Genomic DNA, 13,805 nt, shown 5'->3' with positions numbered 1-13,805 from the left:
GTATACTGGGTGCTAACCACACACTGACAATTCACCCCACACTCACACAAACACACACACACACCCAACACAAAGCCTTCAATCTGCCAGCAGTTTGTTTGGGACTCAAACCAGCTCTGTTATATTCCAAAATCTCAGGCCACAAGAACTAACCCTGGATTTTTTCTGACCTGGAGTCAGTGTACTTTCTGTTATTGGTTTCAGAGCTGAGGCAAATAACCCTAACAGATCTCCTTCTCTAGCTAACACGATATAATGACAGAGGCTGCGTTCCAAATGGTAACCTGTTCTCTATGTAGTGCACTACCTTTGACCAGAGCCCCCTCCTACATGCTATAATTCCAGAAAGAGGTCCAAGGCACATGTTTGCTGATATAAACCTGCATGAAAATACCAGCTACACCACTGGGAGTAATGGTTTGTTGGAAAGTATATGAAGGACAACAGAGGGTATCGTTCAGCGCCAACGGTTTGTTGGATGTCGATCACATACAATCCCTCAGCAATCATTTGCTTTCCCACCCATTGTTGTTACAGAGTTTTTTTTTATGATACTGTTATTTTTTCCAGACAGACAGTCTCAGACTGATTCTATAACTTGTCAAAACCAGAGCCCGTATTCATAAAGTGTCTTTCATCTAAGCTCAGTATTGCCTATTAGATCACAATGAATATGATGATATGCACAGAGCGGATCTGATCCTAGATCAGCATTCCTACTCTGAGACACTTTATGGATAAAGGCCCAGGTTGCCAAGGACCAGAGCAAGAAGACAATGCAGACAGCCTTCGCCTTGACTGTCTGCCTCTAGCTTTAAAGGCTTATTGATAATAACATGAAATACATATCAAACAAACCCACAATGTTAAGTTTGGCTTCCAAAATATGATGTACTTGATGACAAAGTATATGTTTCGTAGGAAAAAGTATCTGATAGTTAAACATCTTGGGTTTTGGACTGAAGGACTGCATCTGTCCGGTTTGTCTGTGTATTTATTAAATGGATAAAACTGTTTTCATGATTAGTTTATTTTGAATGAATGCCACACATATTTTTCAATCCAAAACCAGATTCCCTCCGGCCATAGATATCCGGATGCCTGTCTTAAAGTCATGAAATGTGAAAACTATAGAAGCACACAGACGGTCTAGAATACTATAATGTAAGGTAACTCATCTGTGATGGTTGATCTTATTGTTTCACTCTGATCTTGAGCCTGAATCAGTCAAAGACTCCTGGGACTAATGTGCTATTTGATGCTATTTAGAAGGCCAGGGCTCAGGTCAGGATAGCTTTTTACCTCACCACCTAACAGGAACTGTCGAGGACATGAAGACTTGCAGTTTAAAGCGTATCTGGGAATCAGATACCAACGTCGGAAGATAAGAAAAATACACAATGTTTAATTCATTTCCCTCAGTCCTTTCTGTGGGAGCCAAGCTGTGTGTGTGTGTGTGTGTGTGTGTGTGTGTGTGTGTGTGTGTGTGTGTGTGTGTGTGTGTGTGTGCGTGCGTGCGTGCGTGCGTGCGTGCGTGCGTGCGTGCGTGCGTGCATGCGTGTGTGTGTCTGCAGTACCTGGGGGTTAGTGGTTCATTCTCAAACGCTGACAGGGGGAAATATGTGAAGTGGGTGACATTGCAAATGTGTGGAATTTGCCTGCGAGTGTGGTGCTAGCCACAACACACACAGACAAGAACGCAAGCACACACACACACACACACACACACACACACACACACACACACACACACACACACACAGACACACACAGAAAAGAGCGTTTGAGAATGCTTTCCCCACAAGCTGTTTCCATTGAACAGAGACTTTTCTCTGCCGTTTTAAAAGACTGACTTTGGTGAGAATAATCACTGTGAATGCTGCGCTTAATGGTGACTTAATACATTTAATCATCGGTTTGATCTGATGAAGTCGCTTGATATTGCTTGAAGCATTCCATCATTATATGAATATCTATGGTGTTGTGACCGTGACCATAGCAACAGTTTAGTAGAACCCTCAATGGCATTGAAGAATGGATGAAGATCCATGCAAATCCTTGTGTAGCTGTATGTCCAAATCCAAAGCAGCAAGCAACCCCTAGACCCTATGCCCTATCCTCTATCTCCTACGCCCTATGCACTTGTGCCCCTAGTCCCCTACACCAGTGGTAACCTACATTTTCTGAGCCAAGATCACTTTCTGATTCAAAATGCAGGCCGAGATCTACCGCTCAGATCATTTTTTAAACATGACTTGAAAAAACGTACACTACCGTTCAAAAGTTTGAGGTCACTTGGAAATGTCCTTGTTTTTGAAAGAAAAACACATTTTCTGTCCATTAAAATAACATCAAATTGATCAGAAATACAGTGTAAACATTGTTAATGTTGCAAATGACTATTGTAGCTGGAAACGTCTGATTTTGAATGCAACGTACAGAGGCCCATTATCAGCAACCATTACTCCTGTGTTCCAATGGCACATTGTGTTCGCTAATCCAAGTTTATCATTTTAAAAGGCTAATTGATCATTAGAAAACCCTTTTGCAATTATGTTAGCACAGCTGAAAACTGGCCTTCTTTAGACTAGTTGAGTATCTGGAGCATCAGCATTTGTGGCCAGAAACAAAGGACTTTCTTTTGAAACTCAGTCTATTCTTGTTCTAAGAAATGAAGGCTATTCCATGTGAGAAATTGCCAAGAAACTGAAGATCTCGTACAGCGCTGTGTACTACTCCCTTCAGAGAACAGCGCAAACTGGCTCTAACCAGAATAGAAAAGGAGTGGGAGGCCCTGGTGCACAACTGAGCAAGAGGACAAGTACATTAGAGTGTCTAGTTTGAGAAACAGACGCCTCACAAATCCTCAACTGGCAGCTTCATTAAATAGTACCCGCAAAACACCAGTCTCGACGTCAACAGTGAAGAGGAGACTCTGGGATGCTGGCCTTCTAGGCAGAGTTCCTCTGTCCAGTGTCTCTAATATTTTGCCCATCTTAATATTTTATTTTTATGGGCCAGTCTGAGATATGGCTTTTTCTTTGCAACTCTGCCTAGAAGGCCAGCATCTCGGAGTCGGCTCTTCACTGTTGACGTTGAGACTGGTGTTTTGCGGGTTAAAATATGTTAGTATTTATGGGGGGGTATGATATTTGTGCATCTGTACCTTTCTTTACCCATCATTATTCGCGATTCATTCAGGATTGTCTGAAATCATGGTAGCAACCACATTCATGTTGAAGTGCTTAGAAACACATTATATTCTTATTTACCATAAAAGTGACTCCAAAATGACACAATACATTATTTATCATTAATTTCTATTGGGCACAAAATAATCTGAAACACAACCAAAACAAACAAAATAATCCAACATATTTGTAAAGTCACAAGCTTGATGTAATACACATATAAATGAATTTGTCCCAATACTTTTGCTCCCCTAAAATGGGTGGACTATGTACAAAAATTGCTGTAAATTCTAAACAGTTCACCTGATATGGATGTAAATACCATGAAATTAAAGCTGACAATCTGTACTTCAACCTCATAGTCATTGTTTGATTTCAAATCCAAATGTGGGGAGTATAGAGCCAAAAGAAGAAAAAAACGCTTCACTGTCCCAGTAATTATGTCGGACACTGTATAACCGTTCATCAAATTGCTATCCAACCCTCTCAGATCTCAAAAAGTGCACGAATTGTGGGTAGGGACTAGAGGTACATTTGAGTTTGGGCGATTATCCCAAACTCTGGAAGGGAGAAATAGCTAAAGTGGCCAATCATCACTATTGAGAAATACAATAGAATGTACTGTACAGAGCCCAACAGCTACTTTCCCTTTCCCATAAAGTTTTCGTGTACTCTTTCAATAATGGTTTAAAGGGGCAATCTGGCATTCAAGCAACAACAATAACAAAGCAGTCACCTCGCCACTTGGCGGGATTGGGCTGCAGAAATGCAATACCAGGTTTCCCCTTTAATATCAGAGCGAGTGAAGACGTAGCCTCCTTGAGAAAAGGCATCTCCTTTCTGTCCAATTTAGCATTATTGCTAGCAGAGCGAATCGTGCATACTTTTTCCATAGTATGCGGGGTAGGTCTATGTCCCAAATGGTACCCTATTCCCTATATAGTGCATTACTTTTGACCAGGGCCCAGGGAACTATGAGTTGGGTCCCCTGCAGCCAAAACTGTATTTTAAGTGGTGGAATTGACTGAATTTGTTGAAATTAAAATATGATTAGATTGAGTGTGTTATTTACATGTAATGTTTGGAACCGGGGAATTACGTCTAACTAAAGCTCTTTCAATTCTACAAACAAAACATTTACACATTTTCAAGTTAATTGAATGAAGAAATATTTAATGACAGCGATAATGATAATACAATTCTGGATGTCACATATTTGGACAGTTACTTATAACATCTAGTTAAACTGTTTCTTGGAGTTTATTGCTTTTGAGAGATTAATAGTTTAAGTGACAGAGCTCTGGGCCCATATTCACAAAGTGTCTCAGAGTAGTGTAAGGCCGTGCCTAGACTTGACAGTTCATGCAGCTTTAGTATTCTGATGATAGATTTCTGATCATGGAATTCCGAACATGTCATGCATCTATACCTACATTTAAATGTGTCTACTGTGTCCGGATTCCCTTATCCTGCGCTATATTAAAATGCTAGTATGCATTCTACAAACGGTAGAATAGGTCAAATATGTTAATAACTCAACAACAACAGATGCCAGTAGCGAACTACTGTAGCTACTAACCTCTGTAGCTAGCCAGCAAGCAAAGCTAAAGGGATTGCATACGGGTTAGCATAACTACCAAAACAATTATTTTTTTAAATAAATATTAGCTAGCTGGCTAGCATTTATGAGGCCAGCAAACATGTTCCTCGCATGTTAGCAGCGTATTTCCTCCAAGATTATAATGAAAATGTGTCACCAACTGTATGCGCTTTCGGTAGCCTGAATGCATCCAGACCAGAGCATATGAGCAGAGTTGAGTGGTTGGAAATCCCGTTCCAGCGCTCCATGTACTTTCCAACCACTCTGCTAAGAACCGCTCCGCGCTCCTAGAAAAAACCCAAATACCACTCCAAATTCGCTCCATTCATTAACATCACAATTTAACCAACAGAGAATAACGGAGAATATCCTCTCCACACTTGCAGAACCACTGGAGATGCTAAACACCCGTTTGGCCACTCTTGCCAGGCTGGGCAGAGATGCAGAGTTATATTTGTTATTTTTCTGTAGGTAGGCCTAAGGCTTTTAGGTAAAATATCTTTGTAAGTCCCCTTGATTTTCCTCCTGTGCATTTTATCAGTTCCTTTATGAAAATATTTAGCAAACTCCATGACAGTAGGTAAAGCAATGGGTTACCGCAGCCCACAAGTAGACTACAAATGCATACTGGGCTGGGCATGCCCTGAGCTCGTGGGGTGCTACTGGAGAGAAATTGGAGAGGGCGAGAAGACCGATGCTCAAGCCTTTGGGAATCTCGACCCACCCTCCACTCAAATTGGGCACGCTCTGCTCCTTGCTCCTCTCCAGCTCTGCTCACATACTCTGGTCCAGACTGAGGAGAAATTCGCACACAATGCATCCCTGACCACCTCCTGAAGTGGTGAGCCAGATCTAAACACAATCAGACCACAAAGCCACCCATCTTTTCAATGCGATCGAATAGCAAAAGTCGCATGTAAGTGTCAAGTGTAGACACGACACAACCTAAGATTATTTAGGAGCATTTATATCTAGGATCAGGTCCCAGCCGTCCATATAATCTAAATCATTGTAATCCTAAAGGCAAACTGATTCTAGATCAGCACTCCTACTTTACACTGAAGCACACTTTTTTTTTACTATATTTTATTCAGGCAAGCTGGGAACAGCCTACAAAATGTAAGCAGCCACAGGTTGCATCCAAAATAGCACCCTATACCATAGTCAAAACTAGTGTACTGCATAGGGAATAGGAAGCCATTTGGGATGCATCCTCTGAGACCACTAATGTGACCACATTTCCCTCCCTGTATCTGGACCTTATTAACCTCGGCTGAGGCCTGTTATTTCACCATTAAAACAAATGCAGCTTCAACACACCCCTCCGTTTATACACAAACCCCTGACTAAAGAGGTTGAGTTGTCAAACCATATTCTGAGAGTTTTGTAATAATGATTAAGAACACTTTGCATATTTTGTCTACAACATACAAAATTACTCCATCGCACGCACACACGCACGCACGCACACACAAGCACACACACAGAAACACCCACAAACACCCCATGCACAACTGCACACATATGCGCACGTGCACACACATATGTTGTCCTACCTGCTTGTGTGGGTAGACGTTGATATGGCACTTGATACATTCTTGTCCCATGTTGGCCCAGGAGTTACCGCTCATCCACTTCCTCTTACACTTGGGACATTTGTACTCTCCGAAACACCTCTTCTTCCCCTGGTATGGAGTTAGACCCTCACCTTTAGGCCGTGCCTGGGAGGACAAAATAGAGAGCATTAGTGAGGTCGGCACTGATGTTGGGCGATTAGGCCTGGCTTGCAGTCAGTGTTCCAATTTATCCCAAAGGTGTTTGATGGGTTTAAGGTCAGGGCTCTGTGCAGGCCAGTTAAGTTCTTCCACACCTATCTCGACAAACAATTTCTGTATGGACTTTGCTTTGTGCACGGAGGCATTGTCATGCTGAAACAGGAAATGGCTTTCCCCAAACTGTTGCCACAAAGTTGGAAGCATAGAATCGTCTAGAATGTCATTGTATGCTGTAGTGTTAAGATTTCCCTTCACTGGAACTAACGGGCCTAGCCCGAACCATGACAAATAGCCCCAGACCATTATTCCTCCTCCACCAAACTTTTCAGTTGGCACTATGCATTCTGGCAGATAGCGTTCTCCTGGCATCCGCCAGACTCCGATTCGTCCGTCGGACTGACAGATGGTGAAGCGTGATTTTTATGTGCTAAGCGCTTCAGAACTTGGCCCCACCATTCTGTGAGCTTGTGTGGACTACCACTTTGCGACTGAGCCATTGTTGCTCCTAGATGTTTCCACTTCACAATAATAGCAGTTACAGTTGACCGGGGAAGCTCTAACAGGGCAGACATTTGACAAACTGACTTGTTGGAAAGGTTGCATCCTTTGACTGCGCCATGTTGAAAGTCACTGAGCTCTTTAGCCATTATGCTGCCAATGTTTGTCTATGAAGATTGTATGGCTGTGTGCTCCATTGTATACACCTGTGAGCAACAGTTGTGGCTGAAATAGCAGAACCCACTCATTTGAAGCGTGTCCACATACTTTTGGCCATGTAGTGTATATCATGTGGGTGAATCTCAGTATACAGAAGGTCAAGGTCCCTGAAACAGATGGTGAGAACACAAAAGAGATAAAGACTGATGCAAAAAGTTTACTTAACTAATGCTACACTTTTTGTTCTTTATTTTTGGGGGGGGTGCTTATATTTTTCCTATGCATGCAGCATATTGTAACATTTGGAGAGTTGAGAAACTGAGACTGAGCGAGGAGAAGGCTTTTCGGCCACACTCTGTCTCACACACATAGACACACACACACACACTCCGCCAGCCATGAAATAAAGCTTGCGAGAGGCTAATATCCCTGGGAGGGGCTCCTCCTCATCATACTACCGAGTTCATACGGTCTACGTCCCAAATAACACCATAGTCTATATAGCGCACTACTTTTAACCTGGGCCCAAATGGCTCTGGTCAAAAGTAGTGCACTATATAGGGAATAGGGTGCCATTTGTGACGCACCTCCATACTGGCAGTGGTTCATCTAGGCCAGGCTACTACAACAGCAACAAGGGGTAAAAGTCTCCTTTTCCCCCTAGAGTGTCGCAAACAAAAGCACGATTGATGTCATTGCGGGGATAAATCACTATGCGTGCATATTTCCTGCCAAAACGAACTAATTAGGGAGCTTGACTGGCGTTGGCTGATCTCCCACTGGCTGACGGCTGATGTGTTCGGCTGATGTCATGTTGGATTCTGAACCCCACCCATCAGATGCAAATCCCTGTATACTACAACCTACTCTAGTCTAATAAAACAAATACTTATTTTCAAGGATCCCTAAGAATGCACTTTTGTGTTCCAGCCCAGCACTAGCACACCTGATTCAACTAGTCAACTAACCACCAAGCCCATGATTAGTTGTTCAAGCTTGTTTTCTTACAAGGCGGAGGGAATTACCCAAAGCTGGTCCCAGATTTCAGGGCGAGGGCAGAGAGGCGAGAGAATTCAGGGGGTAGACAGTGTTATAAAGAGGTGGAGAGGTCTGTAGGGAGGTGGAAAGATATGTGTGTGTGTGTGTGTGTGTGTGTGTGTGTGTGTGTGTGTGTGTGTGTGTGTGTGTGTGTGTGTGTGTGTGTGTGTGTGTGTGTGTGTGTGTGTGTGTGTGTGTGTGTGTGTGTGTTTGTGTGCATGCGTGTTCTGTATAGGAGTGTAGAGGGGTTGAGAGAGATGGTAGATGTATACCTCTGGTCCCGTCTGTCCAGTGTGAGTAATGCAAAGCCTAATCATCAGCATCTGGTCCAGTGTAAACCTACGCCAGCGCCTTGCGTCATTGAGGACGAGCAGCCAAGGCCTCACTATGATAGGCCGCCACTGTCCAGCAGCTCACTATGATAGGCTGTTACTGTCCAGGGGTTCAGCAACAACATGACATTGACCTAACCACCGTCAACACAACATCTCCCTCTGTAACAGAGAAGAGAGAGAGGGAGATGGAAGAAGGGAGGGAATGAGGAGTGAGAAAGAGAGAGAGAGAGCGAGCGAGCGATAGAGAGAGAACAGCTGGAAACGGTGACATGGCCTGGCTCTAAGACCGGCAGTCCATACGCATGAAAGGCGACGCTCTGACGCAATCACAAACAACGTCATGGTAAGACGTTATTTGGACAGTCCCAGGGCCGGCTCTAACCTTTTGGGGACCATAAGTGAGATTTGGTGTGTAGGTATTTTATAACAAATTTCATGCAATTCTACTAATTTTGCCATGATAAAGAGAGACATTCTTGCAGTTTTAATGCTAATTTCCTACAATTCTACACATTTTGTAATGACTTATTCCATGTTAATGATATCTGGGTGAGAGTCACTAACAAAATCAATGGGGGCCCCCTGGAGGTCATGGCTAATTGAGTGGCTGTGAGTGACTGTCAAAACAAGAGAAAAACTGCTGATGCACAACCAAATTTCAAACTTGCACCTATTATTCTAACTCTCAACAGTAAGTTGAGACCCCGGGGAACCTAAGAGATATGAGCGCTTATGTCGCTTATGTCGCTTCTGTCGCTTATGCCTGGAGCCAGCCCCGGACCGTCCCCTCCAAACGATCTAACAAGGAATGTTTTAACCAACTACAGTAAGCAGAGGCTGTCAGATATTTGTCAAATGTAATCTGCTATTTGTAACATATTGGGCCAGTAACCGAAAGGTTTGAATACCCGAGCCGACAAGGTGAAAAATCAGTGTCCTTTGTCCACTTAACCCTAATTTGCTTCAGGGTTTCTGTACTACTATGACTGACCCTGTAAAACAACGCATTTCACTGCATGGTGTGTTTTTGTTTTTTTACATTTCATGGTATCATTGTAATCTAAAAACTTATCCTAAATCAACACTCCTACTCTGAGATGCTTTGTGAAAACTCTGATGTCCTCACCTGACTAGAGTTGCAAAATTCTGGGAACCTTCAATAAATTCTCTGGTTCTCCAGAAATACTAGTTGGGGGATTCTGTACATCCTGCTTTTTCCTCCAATCTGGGATTTGGCGAAAAACAGGGAATTTATTGAAAGTTCCCAGAATTTTGGAACCCTACTCCTGACCATCACAAGTTATCTGTCAATGCTCCATGTAGTAGACTGATCATCCTTCTACTCTCCTTGCAGAGCTGTAGCACTATCACTGGCTATGTACTGCTATACTGCTTACAGTATATAATAATATATGCCATTTAGCAGAAGCTTTTATCCAAAGCAACTTACAGTCATGCATGCATTCATTTTACCTATGGGTGGTCCCGGGAATAAAACCCACTACCCTGGCATTATAAGCGCCATGCTCTACCAACTGAGCTACAACAGACCACCCCTGAATGTATGTATGTGTTATGAATGTGTTATGAGATCCTCATGTAGGCGCTTTATTGAGCACCGTAGAAACCCCACTACTCATCACTCCTCGGTGCTCCATGCAGTAGATTTCTCTATGTTCTAATGTCTTTATTCTCCATGTAGAGCTGTATCTATAGCTCTGTTTCTGGGCCAGTAGATGCACATGATACTGTGTTTACAGCACAGACAGCCTGACCTGGATTGGCTACACTCTGACCACGTTTCAGATCAACTCAAAAACACCCGTACAACAGACTCCCTGTTCAACATCAAGACATCCTCCGTTAGGAGCTACAGGTGGGAAAGGCAGAGTGTCACGCCCTGGCCTTAGTATTCTTTGTTTCATTCATTATTTTAGTTAGGTCAGGGTGTGACATGGGGAAGGTATGTGTTTTTTGTATTGTCAAGGGTGGTTGTATGGTTTAGGGGGTTAAGTAGAGTAGATGGGTTAGTGTTCAGTGTAGGTGTCTAGGAAAGTCTATGGTTGCCTGAATTGGTTCTCAATCAGAGACAGCTGGTTATTGTTGTCTCTGATTGGGAGCCATATTTAAGGCAGCCATAGGCTTTAGCTGTTTGTGGGTAATTGTCTATGTTGAACATTTGTTGCTTGTCTGTGCACTTACGTTATTTAGCTTCACGGTCGTTTGTTGTTTTGTTTTGTAAAAGTGTTTGTTTTTGTGTTTCGTCATCTTTAATAAAAGAAGATGTCTTCATTTCCCGCTGCGCCTTGGTCCGCTTATTATGACGATCGTGACACAGAGACACACAGCCGATGGTGCCAGACCAGATTTTTTACATAACTAGGGCTTGGAGTTATTCCTAGTCTGGTCACATGGCCAAGGTAACTCCTTGTTCAGTGATCAGGGACAACGAGTGAAGAACTTCAACCATGTCGGAACAAAAGGTGGATGTTTAGAAGTAGTTCTAGGACTTTTTCCTGACCACGTGACAGAACTAGAGCTCAGAGTTTATATTTCTCCTCTTCAGGTCACATGGTCAACATAAACTCCTGATACTTCCATACAACGACAAACACATGGTCAAATGTTGGGTCGTGAACAACTGTCAAATTGGCACGAAGACTGCAGACCTCAGTAAGACCCCTGGGCCCTGTCTTTGCAGTGCTGGTGTCAATCAACACAGTGGGAGGATGTCGTTAGAGTCTCTCTAACACACCAAGCCTGACACGGAGGTCTGAGACCACGGAGGACCATAGGTTTAGGCTGCGTCCCAAATGCACCCTATTCCCTATATAGTGAACTACTTTTGACCAGGGCCTATAGTGCTCGGGTCAAAAGCAGTGCACTATGTACGGAATAGGGTGCCATTTGGGACGCATATTCCTGCATTCCAGTGGTCACTTGAGCACACAAACACTAGGGGATGAATGTACTAAAAACATTTAGTGTCAGTTAGTTAGGTACCATAGGACCATTCCACTAGCGTCAGCAGAGGACAATACTCTGATCAGTTGTTACTGTTTTTTCCATCAATAATACAAGAAAACCGAGAGTAGGGACTTTGTGTATAATAATATGGGGTTTGCAAATGATCAAAAGTACTTAAAGACGTGTGTGTGTGTGTGTGTGTGTGTGTGTGTGTGTGTGTGTGTGTGTGTGTGTGTGTGTGTGTGTGTGTGTCTGTACGGTAGATAATGTTTGTTTATGTCCCTGCCTCTGACCTTGGTGGGCAAAGATAACGGCCAGTGTGTTTAGATGGAACAGACCGCGTGTGTTTCTGTGTGTCCACAGGGGTGGGACTTACGCAACACTATTACAACCAGTGGGCTGTGCAGTCAGCCACATCCTGAGAACCACAACACAGCAGGCAGGGCTGTGACTCATCACACACACATCCCCATCAGCACGCATTCTTCAGGAACACACACACGCAGGCAAGCACACACAGAGACACACACATATCCCCATTACCTTACACATACACAGGTTTTCATACACTCCCCTGTACGTCTACTCACAGTTCCTACAGATAGACTTCCATAACAGCACAGGACTAATGAACACAAATAGAACATTGAGATCAGACAGTAAACGGTAGGCTAAAGAGAGAAAGAGAGAAGGAGAGAGTGACAGAGGTAGACATACAGTTAACACAGATGTAATGAGAGTAAGACAAAGAAGGATAGTGGTTGAGAGAGTGAGAGAAGGAGAGAGGGACAGATAGAGACAGAGGAGTAAAGAAAAAAGCAAAGGACAGAGAAGGATTGAAGTTGAGAGAGTGAGTGATAGGTATACTAAACAAAAATATGAATACAACATGTAAAGTGTTGGTCCCATGTTTCATGAGCTGAAATAAAAGATCCCCAAATTTTCCATACACACAAAAATCTACTTTCTCAAATTTTGTGCACACATTTGTTTACATCCCTGTTAGTGAATATTTCTCCTTTGCCAAGATAATCCATCCACTTGACAGGCGTGGCATATCAAGAAGCTGATTAAACGGTATGATCTTTACACAGGTGCATCTTGTGGGGGGACAATAAAATTACGCTAAAATGCTCAGTTTTGTCACACAACACAATGACACAGATGTCTCAAGTTGAGGGAACGTGCAATTTCCATGCTGACTGCAGAAATATCCACCAGAGCTGTTGCCAGATTGAATGTTGAATGCTCATTTCTTTACCATAAGCCTCTTTCAACTTGGTTTTAGAGAAATTGGCAGTACGTCCAACCGGCCTCACAACCGCAGACCATGTGTAACCCCCCCAGCCAAGGACCTCCACATCCAGCTTCTTCACCTGCTGGATCATCTGAGGCCAGCCAACTGGACAGCTGGTGAAACTGTGGGTTTGCACAACCGAGGAATTTCTGCACAAACTGTCAGAAACCATCTCAGGGAAGCTCATCTGCGTGGTCGTCTTCCTCACCTGGGTCTTGACCTGACTGCAGTTTGGCATCGTAACCGACTTAAGTGGGAAAATGCTCACCATCGATGGCCACTGGCACATTAATCCTTTCCCGGGCAGATGGCAGACAGCGTGTCTGGCGTCAGGTGGGCGAACAGCTTGCTGATATCAACGTTGTGAACAGAGTGTTCCATGGTGGCGGTGGGGTTATGGTTTGGGCAGGCATAAGCTACAGACAACGAACACAATTGCATTTTATCGATGGCAATTTGAACGCACAGAGATACCATGACGAGATCCTGAGGCCAATTGTCGTGCCATTGATCTGCCGCCATCACCTCATGTTTCAGCATGATCATGCACGGCCCCATGTCGCAAGAATCTGTACACAAAAGCAGAAAATGTCCCAGTTCTTCCATGGCCTGCATACTCACCAGACATGTCACCCAATGAGCAAGTTTGGGATGCTCTGGATCGATGTGTACGACAGTGTGTTCACGTTCCCACCAATATACAGGAACTTCACACAGCCATTGAAGAGGAGTGGGACAACATTCAACAGGCCACAATTAACACCCCGATGAACTCTATGAGAAGGAGATGTGTCGCGCTGCTTGAGGCAAATGGTGGTCACACCAGATACTGAGTGGTTTTCTGATCCACGCCCATATCTTTTTTGGGGGGGGGGGTATCTGTGACCAATTCTGCATTCTCGGTCATGTGAAATCTATAGATTAGGGCCTAATGATTTTATTTCA

The 13,805-nt window shown here is 43.6% G+C and overlaps 1 protein-coding gene across 1 annotated transcript in view; it reads right to left on the bottom strand.

The window, feature by feature from the left end:
- LOC129858977 (zinc finger CCHC domain-containing protein 24-like) overlaps positions 1-13,805 on the bottom strand; it is a 63,728-nt gene that overhangs the window by 7,671 nt on the left and 42,252 nt on the right. The window contains exon 3 of the mRNA XM_055928257.1: positions 6,348-6,512. Coding sequence (XP_055784232.1) covers positions 6,348-6,512 — 165 coding nt within the window. The remainder of the gene's footprint in view (positions 1-6,347; positions 6,513-13,805) is intronic.

The sequence above is a fragment of the Salvelinus fontinalis genome, chromosome 1 (genome assembly GCF_029448725.1).
Source record: "Salvelinus fontinalis isolate EN_2023a chromosome 1, ASM2944872v1, whole genome shotgun sequence".
NCBI classification, from domain to species: Eukaryota; Metazoa; Chordata; class Actinopteri; order Salmoniformes; family Salmonidae; genus Salvelinus; species Salvelinus fontinalis.
Note: the sequence above shows the minus strand (reverse complement) of the source record. Positions and strands in the feature narration are given on the sequence as shown.